At 53.1% G+C, this 15,063-nt stretch overlaps 6 protein-coding genes across 6 annotated transcripts; 3 read left to right on the plus strand and 3 right to left on the minus strand.

Moving 5' to 3' along the window:
• Positions 1-1,213: 1,213 nt before the first annotated feature.
• Z517_05836 (uncharacterized protein) lies at positions 1,214-3,113 on the plus strand (the record flags this gene model as incomplete). Its single annotated transcript, XM_013427578.1, has 6 exons — positions 1,214-1,485; positions 1,540-2,029; positions 2,090-2,407; positions 2,468-2,517; positions 2,582-2,642; positions 2,763-3,113. The coding sequence occupies 6 exons, from the start codon at positions 1,214-1,216 to the stop codon at positions 3,111-3,113; spliced, it is 1,542 nt and encodes a 513-aa protein (XP_013283032.1).
• An 828-nt stretch (positions 3,114-3,941) lies between these two features.
• Z517_05837 (uncharacterized protein) lies at positions 3,942-5,543 on the plus strand (the record flags this gene model as incomplete). The annotated part of the gene is made up of 1 exon (XM_013427579.1): positions 3,942-5,543. The coding sequence occupies one exon, from the start codon at positions 3,942-3,944 to the stop codon at positions 5,541-5,543; it is 1,602 nt and encodes a 533-aa protein (XP_013283033.1).
• A 160-nt stretch (positions 5,544-5,703) lies between these two features.
• On the minus strand, positions 5,704-6,723 carry Z517_05838 (ribonuclease HII; the record flags this gene model as incomplete). Its single annotated transcript, XM_013427580.1, has 1 exon — positions 5,704-6,723. The coding sequence occupies one exon, from the start codon at positions 6,721-6,723 to the stop codon at positions 5,704-5,706; it is 1,020 nt and encodes a 339-aa protein (XP_013283034.1).
• A 372-nt stretch (positions 6,724-7,095) lies between these two features.
• Positions 7,096-9,229, plus strand: Z517_05839 (uncharacterized protein; the record flags this gene model as incomplete). Its single annotated transcript, XM_013427581.1, has 3 exons — positions 7,096-7,166; positions 7,220-7,392; positions 7,497-9,229. The coding sequence occupies 3 exons, from the start codon at positions 7,096-7,098 to the stop codon at positions 9,227-9,229; spliced, it is 1,977 nt and encodes a 658-aa protein (XP_013283035.1).
• Positions 9,230-10,003: 774 nt separating this feature from the next.
• Z517_05840 (uncharacterized protein) lies at positions 10,004-10,846 on the minus strand (the record flags this gene model as incomplete). The annotated part of the gene is made up of 1 exon (XM_013427582.1): positions 10,004-10,846. One exon carries the CDS (start codon positions 10,844-10,846, stop codon positions 10,004-10,006), a length of 843 nt encoding a protein of 280 aa, XP_013283036.1.
• A 946-nt stretch (positions 10,847-11,792) lies between these two features.
• Z517_05841 (uncharacterized protein) lies at positions 11,793-13,756 on the minus strand (the record flags this gene model as incomplete). Its single annotated transcript, XM_013427583.1, has 4 exons — positions 11,793-12,806; positions 12,863-13,309; positions 13,419-13,556; positions 13,622-13,756. The coding sequence occupies 4 exons, from the start codon at positions 13,754-13,756 to the stop codon at positions 11,793-11,795; spliced, it is 1,734 nt and encodes a 577-aa protein (XP_013283037.1).
• Between the last annotated feature and the right edge of the window lie 1,307 nt (positions 13,757-15,063).

Below are 15,063 nucleotides of genomic sequence, written 5' to 3' on the forward strand. Positions count from 1 at the left end.
AGGTACTTTTGTTTTTAAGGTTATGTTTCTTTTCAAAGACTGATACATACCTACCTAGTGCCCTAGGTGCCTATCTATGTACGTACAGTATGTAATTCCTGACCTATGTATGTATATACCTATGGCTCTTCTGGGTACTTCCTACGAGGGACATGGACGGAGAGGATGAGGAAGAGATCCCGACCACAGAGGCTCACCTCCTGTTCATCATCTTCTTCTCCTTCTTCTCCCTCACCATCAGCCCTCTCTCTCACCCTCTCACACTCCCTCTCTCGCTCCAGCATGGATAACTAATCAACAATCGTACAAGTAGTCAGATAGGTAGGTAGTGTAGCCGCAAAGATCACCCAGCATGGTGCATGGCGCAAGGTGCATGGCGCATGGCGAATGGCGCACGGGCGCACCATGTACGATGTACGGTGTGGACGGCGGCCCACGGCGCAAGGCACGACACGACACGCCGCTCAGCACGCCTCACGACACTCAGCATCTAGGCCTGCTGGCTCTAGGGAAACTCGTCGTGCTGCTGGCTGGCTGACTATCCCGATGCAGATTTCCTGGTTTCGTGGGGTTGGTGGTTTCCCCTTTTCGTCTAGTTCAGTCTATGTACTTTCGTCTAGTTTTGTCAAGGTTTTCTCTAATTATACAATACCTACCGGTATATACCATACAAGCCATACGGCAAATACAGTACATACCTTGTACAGGGGTACATATATTCCTCGTAGTAGCGTAGGTAGGGATAGATATATATTTATATACTATAAAGTAACAAACTAACTAATTCACGAAGTAGATATCTATATACACATGGCCTAACCTAACTTGACTATCGTCCCGACTCCCGCCCCCTTCCACCTCTCGATCGACTGAGAGGAGTCCCTGTGTCAACCGTCAGGCCTGCCACCATTTGCTGCACAGAGAGGCCTCGTTCCAACTTTTGGCTATTGGCCCCGTTGGAGGTTGTCCGTCTATCAATGTCCTGTAGGATGTACAATGTGGAATGTGGGTTCGATTGTGTTACGTGCGCAAGATGATTGTCATCCATGCGCTGTTTGATGGTCCCTTGTTATCAGACGGACAATTTCTATATAAAGCTCGGGAACCCTTCTGTTTCTTTGGCTACACTTGTCTGGCAGTTTCAAGCTCACAGCGCATTTTGTATTGTGTCTGTCTTGTGTGTTGCTTGCACCAAGTGTCACAACGCCACGCGATGGCGATGGTTCCCGTGTACCTTGTCTGGGCCGTGGCCTTGGTGATTTCATTCGTTGTTGTCCGCGCCGTCCATCGCATCACATTGCATCCGCTGGCAAAGTTCCCTGGCCCGAAGCTCGCTGGCATGACATCGCTGTATCAAGCGTGGTATGACTTGAGACCTTCAACGTCGTACATCAAGCACTTCCCTGCCTTGCATGAGCGATACGGTCCCATTGTCCGCATCACCCCGAATCAGCTGCATATCTTCGACATGGCTGCGTACAATGAGTCAGGGCTTCAACCGACAGTCCCTGTGTGTCTGGTAGACTGATGGTGCCTCAGGATCTTCAAGCCCGGAACCCGCTATGCTCGCCAGAGAGACAACTACAACCAACCAGCCGCTGACGGGTTCTTCAACGTTCTCGACCCCAGAGTCGCCAAGCCATGGCGAGACGCGTATCAACCCTATTTCGCCAAAGGTGCCATCATCCGCCTGGAGCCCTTGATTCATGACCGAGTCAAGAAATTCCTCTCGGTGCTCGACACGGCATCCTCGACGGGGAGTCCCGTTGACCTGAGTATGGGCTACCGCAGCTTGACCAGTGACGTGGTGACCAGCTATATGTTCGCGGACAAAGGATTCGACTTGCTGGACGCCCAAGGCTTTCGATCCCCGATCCTGGTGGCCCTGGAGGAGTTCTTTGAAATTGCGCCATGGACCACATACTTTCCAAACCTGACGGCATGGTTAGCAAGACAGCTGCAGAGTCTTCCCGATGAACAAACCGCGAAATTGATGCCTGCGTTGGCGGCGACGAACTGGATCACCGAGGTAAAGTCCCGCTGGTTGGTGCTAGGTCATGTACGGAAATGCTGACTTTTAGTATCTCAGCAATGCGGCATCAAAGTCAAGAGAATTCTGCAAGAAGGAGGATCTGAGAGTTCGTTCCCGACCGTATTTGATGCATGGGCCAAGCCGAGCGAGAAACGCAGGTTCATGCCGACGCTGAGGCAGCTCACAGCCGATGCCTTTACCTTTCACGGTGCTGGGACCGACACGACCGCGCATGCTCTCACAACAGCTACCTGGGGTCTGATCAACAACAAGACATGCATTCAAAAGTTGCACGCCGAGTTGAAGGGAGCGATCCCGGTGGCAGACAGTGAGCAGCTAGTGGGCTCTGGTGTCCTTGAGAATCTGCCTTACCTTGTGAGTTCGGCGGAGAAGCAACTTGTGAAAGAGAGCTTTCACACTGATCATCTGGGGTAGCGCGCGGTAGTCAAAGAGAGCCTGAGGATGAGCATGGGAGTTCCGGGGAGGTAAGGCAGCAAAGGATTCCGCGAGCGAAAAATCCTCTTTGATTGACATAAGTCTGATGGGCAGGATGGGACGAGTCGTGCCCGATGGAGGCGCAGTGCTTTGCGAGCAACGAATTCCTGCAGGAGTAAGCAGCCACCTCCACGTGCACACAATCCCACGTCCAGACCATCATTCTTCGATGCTCACCCTGGCGTTCACTTGATGCGGAATATGCTAATGATATCCTCAATCCGCCCTGATGCAGGTTGGAGTCACCAGTGTCTCTTACTGCTACCATTACGACCCAGTGTATTTCCCGGCGCCGAACGAATTTCGCCCCGAACGCTGGCTAAGCCCGGATGGCCAGCAACTCGAAACGCGACTCATCGCCTTCTCCCGTGGGCCAAGATCGTGCATCGGGATCAACCTCGCTTATGCCGAGTTGTATCTGGTCCTGGGGTACGTATTTCGCAAGTTCGACTTGGAAGCTTTTGAGACCACCCAGCAGGACATGGAGTGGAAGGATACCTTTGTGGTAATGACCAAGGGCCACTTGAGAGTCAAATTGAGGAGGGTAATTGATGCTGGTGACGATGACAATAAAGTGGTGCTCTAACCTGTTAATGGAGGTTTCAAGCTGTCAAAAGCGGCGGAAGGATTGATTCAATCTTGGGAGATTGTATTGTTGGTCGTCTGGTAGGTTCACCGCAGGTGGAGACATGTGCCGAGTAGAGCAGCAGCATTCTGAGTGAGTGAGTGGTGACAATCCAATGGTTGATAGTAGAAGGGATTAGGATGCTTTGGATAACACAGTGGAAGGGGACTGGGGACTCGAATGGCTACAGCCTACATACAGGAAGCAGAGGGACTTGGGAGGGGGACTTGGCGACTGTTGCCCCAGCCTGCGCCCACCATCGTCCACCGCCGCCCACCACGGTCACCGCATTTCTATCCGATTCAGCCGCATTACACAAGTGCCCCGGCGCCCTTATTTCTCCATCTCCAATCATCAAATGCCGATTTCTACTCGGGACATCAGACGCCGACTGGGAGCCGACAATCGCTGTTGGGGAACCACGGAACCCATCATTTAGCTGGCTGGCTGGCACAACTACACAGAATGCAGCTTGTACTCGCCAGGGAGATGCCCGTCACCCATTATTATTGTCGGCTTCTGATGATCGCTTTCTCTTCTTCTGTTCAAAGTCCAAAAACATTATCGCTGTTCGTCTATTCAATGAGCTATACCTGCTTTCCTTTTCTCCTGCGTCGTGTGGTTATGGCCATGTATTTAGATTTGTGAAAGACTTACCGCTAGCAATCTGCATTGGTGCTCTGCTCTCTGAAACTCGTGTTTACGATCAGTGTGATTCCGAGAACGCAGATTAGGTCGCGAGTTCAAATTTCGTGAGATCGCTTGACTGTGACAAGTCTGGTCGGAAAGATGTCGAAGCTCATCAACTATGCCGAGGGTGAGTGGTCATCCAGTCTTTCTATACACCATACCAGCTCCTACATCCATAGCATCTCCCGTTGTCCTACTCACAAGACTAACACTCCCATTCTCCGTGGTACAGTACAAAAGCACGCCTCCAAAGACTCGTGTTGGGTTATTCTTTACGGCAACGTCTGGGACGTCACAGACTTCCTTCCTTCACACCCTGGCGGAGCCCAGATCATCCTGAAACTCGCTGGCAAGGACGCCACTGAAGAGTACGATCCCATCCACCCCCCAGGCACTCTGGAGGAGAACCTCCCCAAATCCGCCCGCCTGGGCCCCATTGATCCCAAGAGTTTGCCAGAGCCGGTCAAGCCGGCGAAAGATGTCGGTCCACCGCCCAATACACAGGCTGAGGTCGAGTTGCCGCTGCAGGCAATGTTGAACATCGACGAGATAGAGGCAGCTGCCACGAAGAAGCTGTCTAAAAAGGGCTGGGCTTATTACTACTCTGCAGCGGACGACCTGGTGAGCAAGGAACTGAACAACACTGTCTATCGCCAAATCCTACTTCGGCCGCGCGTTTTTATAGATTGTCGGGACTGCGACCTCCGCACTAGCTTCCTTGGGTACAAGCTCGACCTGCCCATCTTCGTTTCCCCAGCCGCCATGGCTCGCCTGGCTCACCCTGACGGCGAATGGGGCATTGCACAGGCGTGCAAGAAGTTTGGCACGATACAGATGATCTCCAACAACGCCAGTATGACCCCCGAACAGATCGTGAAGGACGCAGGCGCCGACCAAGTGTTCGGGTGGCAGTTGTATGTGCAGACCGAGCGGAAGAAGAGTGAAGATATGTTGGCCAGGATCAACAAATTGGATGCCATCAAGTTTATATGTCTCACCCTCGATGCACCAGTCCCTGGCAAACGAGAGCATGATGAACGCGGAAAGTTTATTATTGAGGACACGAGTCAGGCCGTCAAGGATGCCGGCGGTGCGGAGTTGAAGGGCGGCGGTGGTATCGGTCAAAGTCTCTTCTTTGGCACGGATCCGACTTTGACCTGGACAGAGACACTGCCTTGGTTGAAGAAGCACACCAATAAGCCGATTATCCTCAAGGGTTTGCAGTGCCATGAAGACGCATATATTGCTGCACAACATTCGCCGCAAGTCAGGGGTATCATTTTGTCGAACCATGGTGGTAGAGCAGCGGATACGGCACCGCCGGCTGTACACACATTGCTAGAGATCAGAAAATACTGCCCTGAAGTGTTCAACAAGATTGACGTCGTCGTGGATGGTGGTATCAAGAGAGGAACAGATGTGGTCAAGGCGCTGGCACTGGGTGCAAAAGCTGTTGGCATTGGTCGTGCCGCGCTCTTTGGTCTGGGTGCCGGCGGCATTGAGGGAGTCGAGAGAGTGTTGGAAATACTCAGGGATGAGACCGCCACCGCGACGCGATTATTGGGTGCTGCTAAGGTGACCGATCTGGGTCCGCTGCATATCAACACCAGAGCTGTAGAGAGGGATATTTATGATGGACCTGCGAATCTCCCTGGGCTCGAAGGCGCTATGAAGGGGCTTTGGACCAGGGCGAAGCTGTGATCCGGATCCTGGAGTTGATGCATTCTGGCATTTCGCATGGCGTTCGTCGTTAGAGTTTTGGGAGGTTCTTGGTTGGAACAGCGAAGCTCAGAGATCTGGGAATAGATGCAAGCGAAGAGCCGTGCCTTTGTGGTTCACATCCAAGAGATGCCGATTTGTTTCAAAATGCTTCCTGACCAACGCCGGTTCCAAACCACGTCCTCAATTCATCCCTCTCTGTCCTTGGCCCTGACGGTCCATTGGCACTGAAATACTGCGAAAGCCTCATGTTCTCGTCTTCGCCTTGGTCTGGCCACTCGGTCTTCGTTGCTGGGCCGCCCTTTTGTTCGAGCATGTCCTTGATCGTACCCCAGCTGAAGCGGCATTCGTTCCCAAACCCCCAGACAGGGTCAATGGCAGACTTGAGCCACCCAACACATCTTGCGTCAGATGGGTATCCGGAACCCCACGATTCTGATGACTCGACGCCTGTTATCGACTGCTGTTGGTTGTATGCCTCTAGAAGAGCTTCGCAGCTGACGTCTCGGGTGACTTTTGCGACGACACTTGCCGCACTCACGCACGGGAATAGGCTGTCGGCCTTCTTTTCGACCGTGATCTTGATGGTGGGGAAGATCAACTCGAGTTTCTTCTGGTAGACGGCAGGCTTGCCAATGGTGTCGACGTAGATCTCTGTCACGTTGACGCCCTGGTCCAGAACGCCGCGGATCAACTCGACCGTGGCATCCATGGCCTGGGCGTTGAGGTTGTACGAGCCGCCGTTTTTCATCATCCCGGCGCCGATGTCGCGGGCACTGAGGGATTTGATGGCCCAGCCGGACGACTGGAAGAGATCCGTCCCGGCAGTACAAACCGCCTTCATGAGGTTTGCCCGCACCGCGGGCGTGAGGACCTTGGAGTCGTCGAAATGATACGATTGCGTAAGGAGGGACTGTTGGATCTCGACAGGGAGGTAGTAGACGCCATACACCATGGGGCCAATGACAGGGCCACGTCCAGCCTCGTCTACACCCAGAACACATTGCGTCCCTGGTGCCGATGAGGAGGATGTCCTGACGGTGATGGCTTCGGGCACGCAGCTATAATGCGCGTAGGATCTCCCAGAAAGGAGTGATTCATGGTTGTCCTGTACCGACGGTGGTATGAAGACCGCAGAGGCGGCCATATCGTCTTCCGCCATGACCGTTTTATTCTTTTATGAGTGGCTGAATTGTGAGAAATATCAGTCCATAGACCTCGTAAAGAGCACGCGAATAGCGAAGGGTTGGAGCCGAGACGCGTCACTGAATGGCGCCCCTCAATCGTGCCCCTTGTCGCGTTGCCTGATCTTGCTAGTCAGACACCGGCCAATCATGCTGAACTCCCGAGTCATACCGCGCTAGTCTTAATTAGTGATTTCGACAACATTGGATGCGCGGGTGCATCTCACACAATACTGTGCCAATTGATCCTCTGCCTCGTTCTTCCAGCAGCTGCTGGCTCTGATATCTAGTGCCCATATTGCGACTCCGTGTGAAGACACGTGATACTTGAAGCTTCAACTCTGTCCACCATGGCTGCTCGACCTGCGGTCCGCCGCGAGCGCGGCAATGTTGATTATTCCGCCATAGGCAAAATGGGCAGGTGAGAAGTGTTTGCGCACTCGGTCGAGAGGCCCAATGCTAACAAACAGACAGACGTACCGGAATCACGCTCGATCACCGACCACTTGACGCAAACGGCATGGAAGAAATCTCGGGCATATTCTCGTCCCCGCGCAAGCCCTCGCCGTTGAAGAATATGACGGTCATGGAGAGTGTGGAGGGACACAGTACCTCAACCGAGTCGCCGCAGAGATCAAGCCCCAGAAGTACGTGCATTCGCCATTGAGAAGTCGCCCATCAGGCCGAGACAAACTCATGTCTTTGTCAAGTGCGACTTATGCGCGCCCAGGTTGAACTAACACCAACATAGGCCCTGGCCCTACTCCTAGTCAGGTGCTGTCGTCTCGTAGGAAGAGTCGCGCAACACCTGTCCCCCTTCCCAGATCATCGTCGCCGAGGAAAAGCGGTATTAGTGGTACCGCAAAAAAGAGTAATAGCGTCGATATATTCTCCACTCGGAAGAGCGTGCAACCTGAGGACGCAGGGGATCACGAAAATGTAGCAGAGCCGACGCCGACTCGGAGCCAGCCACATCTGCCGCCCAGAAAATTCGACCCAAGTCCGCAGAGACCACCACTAAGAGACATTACCACTCCCCGTTCACAGAGAACACTCAAACCGAGACCAAGTCGTGAAATGCAGCGCATCGAAAACGAAGTCTACACGCCTATCGATGAGATAGACTTTGATTCATACATAAAACCAACCGAAGAAACGGAGGTGCCATCGAGCGATGCTGTCGATCTTGTTCCGTCGATTGAGCAAGCAGAAAGCCCTTCCACCCACTGGAACAGACAACTTTCAGCGGAGCCCAGTGATCTTTATGGCGGGTCTGATGACGAAGTAGCTGAACAAGATAAGGAGCCTCAACTGCCCTTATCTGAGTCAACGCCGAACAAAGCAAATTCGAGAAAGAAGCGGAAATCGGATGTACTTGAAGAGGCCGACAAGGCACCATCACCCATACCCAAAAAGGTGCGCAAAAAGCAAGGACGAATTCCCACCCGCAAGGATAGTGCACAACCTACTTCGGCCTTCAACCGGATGTCACCAGAGCCAGACGTAAGGGTAGAAACAAAACAGGCCCTGGCAAACAAGGATACAAATCTTCAATTGACCTCACGACAGCAAAAAGAACTGGATGAGATTGTTGAAAGGGTAAAAGCAAGACCTGGCCCACCAAGGTCACTCTACATTCTACGCAGGGAAACCCCCGCAGACGACAGTGTCCGGCATACCAGAAGCGGCCGTGCCAGTGTCAAGCCCCTGGCGTATTGGCGGAACGAGCGGTGTGTCTATGGCGCCAGTCCAGGTGGTGATAGCCTAGCCGACGGCGCCAGGTTCCCATTGAACAGCATCAAGGAGATTGTGCGGATCGAAGAAGTCGAGCCGAACATTGGAAAGAAGAAATCGAAGGGCAAAAAGAACGCAAAGGGTAAGGGCAAGGCACGGCAAGAATCAGTGGAAGCATCCGACTCCTCTGATTCAGAGTTGAACGTAGACGAGATTCCCGAAGATCCAAACGCCGAGCCATGGGAGACTGGAACCGGCACATTTCGAGGCATTGTCTCTGTTTGGGACAACGAAGGACAAACACCAACAGAAGAGGAAGAGGAAGTTGAAATAGCCCATGCCCCCGCGGCGATCAAGACATGCGAAGTTAAGGGCTCGAGCACGCATGATGGTCCCACGTTCCGCTATGCCAAACTGCTGTCCACGAAATTCTTCGGCACTGGACTCGTGGACCTACCTCCTGGAGGAATAAAACGACCCAAGAACAGTCGGAAAATGCACATGAGTTTCTTTGTCGTCAAAGGAAGGGTCACAGTGACTGTCGGTCCAGCGGGTGGTGAGGAAACGGGGGGCATGAGTCGTTTCAGCATAGGGAAGGGAGGCTTTTGGCAGGTTCCCAGAGGTGAGTTGAGATCCACGACAGATTGGAAGATTATGAGAATTGACCCAGCTGACTTTTCTGGCAACAACCCCAGGCAATCAATATTCGATCGAGAACGAGATGGAAAAGCCAGCCAGGATATTCTTTAGCCAGGGCTGCGAGCCTGCGCCGGCTGGGGAACATGCTCGATCTTGACTGCCTGAAGCTTTGTATTTGGAACGATCCCGACGTCTTCCCTTAGGCCTTTGGGACCAATGATAGCACACTTCAACAGGTCAGATCTAGCGACTGGACTATACTTTCTTTGAGTATGGCCTTGATGCCAAACACGCGGTTCTGGAGATAGACTTGGGAGGTCTCCAGCCACCCACCTGCTGTCCGATAATAATGTGTTGAGTCAGCCAGTACGATGCGTTGCCAGACATGTTGACTTTGTAGCTGGCAACGGGGCTGCGCTCACAAAATCATGCCAGCAAGGGTGGCGGGAAACACTGGCATCTGCTCCCTTGTTTACAATCACGCAGCGCCGGCCTTGTCATTTCTTGATCGCTGTACCCGTTAATCGTCCGCCCAACGACTGCCCCCGCCCCCTTCGTGCTCGTTGTGCTAGGTGGTGGCTCCATCATCCATCCCCACGGAGAGATTCGTGGATGACCAGCGCAGGCCCTCGATGCGATGTTGGGGATGTTCCCTCTCTCCCTCTGGAGTGATTGCGATCCCTGCGCCTTCCTTATCTCTTTGTTGTCCATCTCGAGGACATCGTATTCCTGTCGCGTGATCTCGTGCTGGTATCTTTCATGATGAGCGTTCGGAGCGGCTTGGTCGACAGATCACCCGGGAAGGCCGTTTTCTCTGCCACTAGTCCTGGCCGGCGCTCTTCGTCGTTAACAAACCAACGCTCACCTAGCCTCGATCATGCGTATTCAGATTTCTTCCATGTCCTCGTCTAGCAGATCGTTCAGCGGTGGGAAGTCGCCCACTTCGACCTTCTCTGGCCTGACAAAGACACCGTACTTGTCCGCACACTCAAACACCCTTTTGGTTTCGTGCGCACGCTTACCACCTTCTTCACCCTCGAGCTCGACTTGCACGCGGCCGTCGTTCTTCCCCACTGGCTCATCCAGCTCCACACCGACCCAGAGACACCCTTCCTCCCTCTGTCCCCCCAACCCAGGAATCTCCCCCGTGTACCTCACGGTGCCCCGTCTACCGTCGTCGCGCCCCACCCGACACCTCAAACCCACCATGATGCCACGCGCCTTCATCTCCCTCTCGTCCTTCTCTCTCCTCTCCTCCACCAGCTGTGCCTGGGATTTGGCGTGGGGATCGAAGCGGCCCAGTTTTTGACGGCGCTTCCATGCGAGCACCGAATCCTCCAATTGCTCGTACTGGGTCTCAGGCATTTGATATTTCTCCACGGAGCTGAGGTCCGCGGCCAGAAAGTTGAGGTTCTGCCGCAGCTGCGGGGGCCGCGTGTCCTGAACTTGGATCTCGGAGCCCTTCCTGAGCCCAAACCGGGGCTCCGATAGAAACGAGGAATCACCAGTCAAGGCGATCCAGGTCCCATCTAGAGCATTCGTGCGGAGCATCTGTGACGACGCTGGAATCCCCGTGATGGGCTCCAGTTTCGACTTCAACTGCGAGACCGTCCATGTCGGGGTGATCCGGCGCTCTGCAGAGAGGAGCGGTGGGCCAGTGGGATTGCTATCGTTTGGAACGACTATTTGCATCGCGATGTCGGTTGGGGCCTGGGTTGAGAGGGACATCTTGGGAAAAGTTTGGCCTGTCAGCGTGGTGGATCAACGCTCTTCTCGGGTCACAAGTTTTGTTGTCACGGATATTTTGTATCTGTGCGGTTCTCTGTGTGTTTGCGGGAATGGCACAATTTGTAATAAGGAAAAAGGGCGATGCGCGGAGGAACATCAGGACATGACAATTCCAGGTTTCAAATGACTGGATTTGTTAAATGACAGGGAATATTTCCCTGTTTGCGCCAAGCCTGGGCTGCCCAGAGCATTCGTACTAAACCGCAATGCTGCATTCATTCTCCGAGGATGTCTATGCTGAACGATAGAGTGCCTGGTAAATATCAATCATGGAACTTAATTACTTCAGTCATTCAGAGGTATTAGGTTCCCATGTATCTAAGGGTCCCTTTGTCAGTATGGTACATACCTCGTACACGGACTTGGTCCATCGTTTGGCAACCATTCGCCTTGGCACGCCAAACAAGCGTGTTCCTCAATCTCAATGTTTGGCATTGTTTGCTACCTTGTTTTTCTCTTTGTCCTTTGTATTTTCTGTTGACCAGGTGCTCTGTTTGCTTGCCCCGGCTTTGGAGCATCGTGTTTTAAGCGCCGAGCTTTGAGGGCTGCATAAAGACCCTTCTCTCAACCGCGGGCCATTCCAAGAATCCTTATGAAATGTCTAAATAGCTGTGTTGTTCATCAACAGTATCCAGGCTCCGGTCCAGTTTCTGCGTACTCCCTTTTTCTTATTCAACTCATTCACCCAACATGATGTCGATGGTGCTGGTGAAGGTGCCAGTTCCGGTGTTTGACTGGATCCAACACCTATTCATTTCATTGATACAGCCCGTCCATTCAAAGTGACTTGCGACAGCCCATCGAGCTGCACACCGTTTTCGGGCTTCTAGTGAACAGTCTCAACCTGCCTATCCATGTCTTCCCCAGAGAACAAATCCTGTCTCAATCAGTGGCGGTCGACTTCCACCACCACCTCCTCCTCCTCTGCTACTGGAGCCACATCTTCGTTCGACAGCTCGCGCTCTGCCTGCGGTAGATTTCGACGGAGGATCTTTCCCGAGGGAGATCGTGGGATTTCCTTGACGAATATGACATCTCCTGTGATGTGCTTGTACGAGATGAGCCTGGAAGCGACGAAATCTTTGACATCCTGTTCCATCAATGGTGGTCTGGAATCCCCGCTCGACCGAACCACATATGCCATGGGAAACGTATCCCACAGTCCCAAGTCGTTCGTCCGAATATCGCCAGCAATAGCGACATCTGCAATCTGCGGATGCTGGACGAGGACACTTTCGATCTCGCTTGGCGAGACTTGCCACCCTTTGACCTTCAACGTCTCTTTGATCCTGTCAGAATAGTGCAGGAGGCCTCCCTCAACGGATAAGAGATCGCCAGTGCGGTAAAATCCTTCCCGGTCGAAGGAGTCACGATTGGCTTCTGGATTTCCCAAATAGCCAGAAAACAACGTCGGGGCTTTGATAAACGCTTCTCCAGCCTCGCCTTCTCGGAAAATCAAGTTGCCCTCCGCACCCACCAACTTCATTTGAGCATTTGGCAGCAATCGTCCCACACTCCCCGAAAAGTCCCTCTGCTTCGAACTGCCCAGAGAATGCCAGCCTGCCTCGGTCGTTCCCCAGCATTGGGCAATCACTGCCTCGGGATCCAGAACATCGTACAACTTGTTCTGCACGCTTGCAGGAAGAGCGGCACCGGCGCAGACGACATAACGGAGGCTTTGGAGAAGGGGCACGTCTGAAGCAGGGAGTCTGGTTAGAGCGCCAATGATCGGAGGCGAGACTGGCGTATCGGTGATGGTGAATCTCTGCAGGGCTTGCAAATATTCCGAAAGCGACCACTTTGGCAGGAAGAAGGTGGGCAAACCCAATCGGAGCGGCAAAACCAGGGCCAGGGGTGATGCAAATGCGTGAAAGACAGGTAGACAGATGAGCTGTGATGGCTATGAAGCATGTCAGTGTTATTTCCGCAACCTTTGGAATCTGCATGGTACAGTACTCGATACGGTCTGCGACGGAAGGTAGCTTCCAAGGTTGCAGTCAAGGCCACGATATACCGATGCGAGATCATGGCGGCCTTAGGAAGACCCGTTGTTCCACTCGTCATGGCATACACAGCAATGTCTTCTTGATCAGGCTTACCATCTGCCGCGCGAACGTACCAATCAGTTGCAGGCTCACGCAACAGTGTACGCCAGCTGGCGTAATCTCGACGTCGGACCTGATATGAGGTGTCATGGGATTCGATGACGAAAATTTGGGAATTGGTTTCGCAGTGACTGACTGCTTCAACCATTGGCTCGATGCAGTCCACCTGAGCAAAGATGACCTTGGGCTTTGTGAGGCTGAGCAAATGAATCAATTCATCTTTGGTGTATTTGGGATTGGACCCAACAACACGAGCCCCGGATCCGATTGTCGCCAACCAGATCAGGGGATACCAGATCTATCCTCGACCCCAAGCCGAACCCCTGGTCAGTCCAGTCACACAGCAGCAAGGTGAAGCAGTGGGAATGGCGGCAATAGCCGGTTTGAGCAACGGGACAAAGACTCACGTTGTTAAAGGCATGCAGGCACACGCATTCTCCCTCCTTTAGCCTCAGCGCCCGAAGGCTGTGGATCAGTTGAAGAACGGTCCGAAGAGCTTGCTGGGCCGAGATCCTATTGGATGGATCATTGGCATCGATGAAGATCTGCGAACATAGGTGACAAGGGTCAGCGTCAAACCTAGAAGACTGCCACAGTTCAAGCAGCTTACCGGGCAGCTATTGTCATATTGGCTGAGATTGGCAAAAGCAAAGGTCAAGATGTCAGTGGATGGAATCTGAATAGGTTTTGGACCAGTCCAGACAGGATCGACAGCTTCTGTGGGGTGCTGTTGGGACAGAGACATGGTGTAACGAGGGGCTTGCAGACAGTGAAGACAGGTGTCACAGCTCTATGGACGGTCAGGTAGGACAAAAGATGACAGAAGCACACCTCTGGTGAGCACGAGTGAGAAGCAAAGACGGATAAACTGTAGGAACCTGTGAGATGAGACCGATCCCGCGGTCAGCGAAGCACGAGGCCAGAAGAAAGGGAATTGAGGCTACACCTACAACCTGGAGTGAACAGGCCTTCTAGGGATACGTGACTAGGTGGAGGTGAGTGAAGAGGGTGAAATTTTAGGAAATGTCACTAATTACCATCTGACTGACTGGGTAGACAAGCTGCCCGCAGGGAAGAAGACGAGGTCGACGCCGGGCTCATTATTGTTTATCGTCATCATCGTCTCATTGGGGCTGGTCCACTACAGCAATGCATCTATGGTGGGCAGGAGCATCTGAAATATGAGATGTGGGTGAGAGAAACAACCAGAGTCGCTGCCATGACCCATACGCCACACGCCATACGCCGTCCACCTCCATACCAGGGTTGCTAGATGGGTGGCTCGATATGCAGAGAGATTTTCTGACAGCGGCTCCATTAGTCACCTCCAGCCAGCGGACAGATGCTACTCGTCTCTTGTTGTTCCCTGCTCCTTGCTCACCTTGTGGTCTTCCATCTCTTGCTTGGCCTTGACTTCCCACCTGGCTCTTTTAGCACGAGAATGGTGGAGATACAGAGGCTGCGGGAGGAGCAGGAGGACGAAATGGATGCTGGTAATGGTGGGAACAGTGGCAGTGGCCGTGGCAGTTGGCAGAGAGACATGAGAAATGAGGAGTGAGAAGGAAGGATACAGAATACGACTGCAGACTGCACCAGGGCTACCAGATGCATCAGGACGCAACTCACTCGCTCGGCTCTTGCCACTCATTCTCTTACTGTCCCAATGCAAATCGATATATTGGCAGCAAGTCTATCAATTGGCTACCGACAAGACAGAGCTGCAGTAGCTGGGCCATTCCGCATCCCTGATTAATCGATCCAAACCCGTGGGTCAAATGCTCCTTTGGGATCCTCGATGCATCAGCATGCCTTATCCTTATCCTCTATCCTCGTCCTCGTTTACGCCTTCGTCGCCCCCATTCAAATCCAGTCCTGTGGCAAGCAACAGACACACGCACGCACACGACGAACACACAAACACGAGTTCCCCACGTCTTTGTATTCCTACTGGCATATTCACGTCCTCATCCGGCATACCACACGCAAAACAGCACTTCCCATCAAGCATCTCGCCTTCTGCCGTCTCTCGCCTCTCGCCTCTCCCCCCTCGTG

This window comes from Fonsecaea pedrosoi (assembly GCF_000835455.1).
Source record: "Fonsecaea pedrosoi CBS 271.37 unplaced genomic scaffold supercont1.4, whole genome shotgun sequence".
NCBI lineage: Eukaryota > Fungi > Ascomycota > Eurotiomycetes > Chaetothyriales > Herpotrichiellaceae > Fonsecaea > Fonsecaea pedrosoi.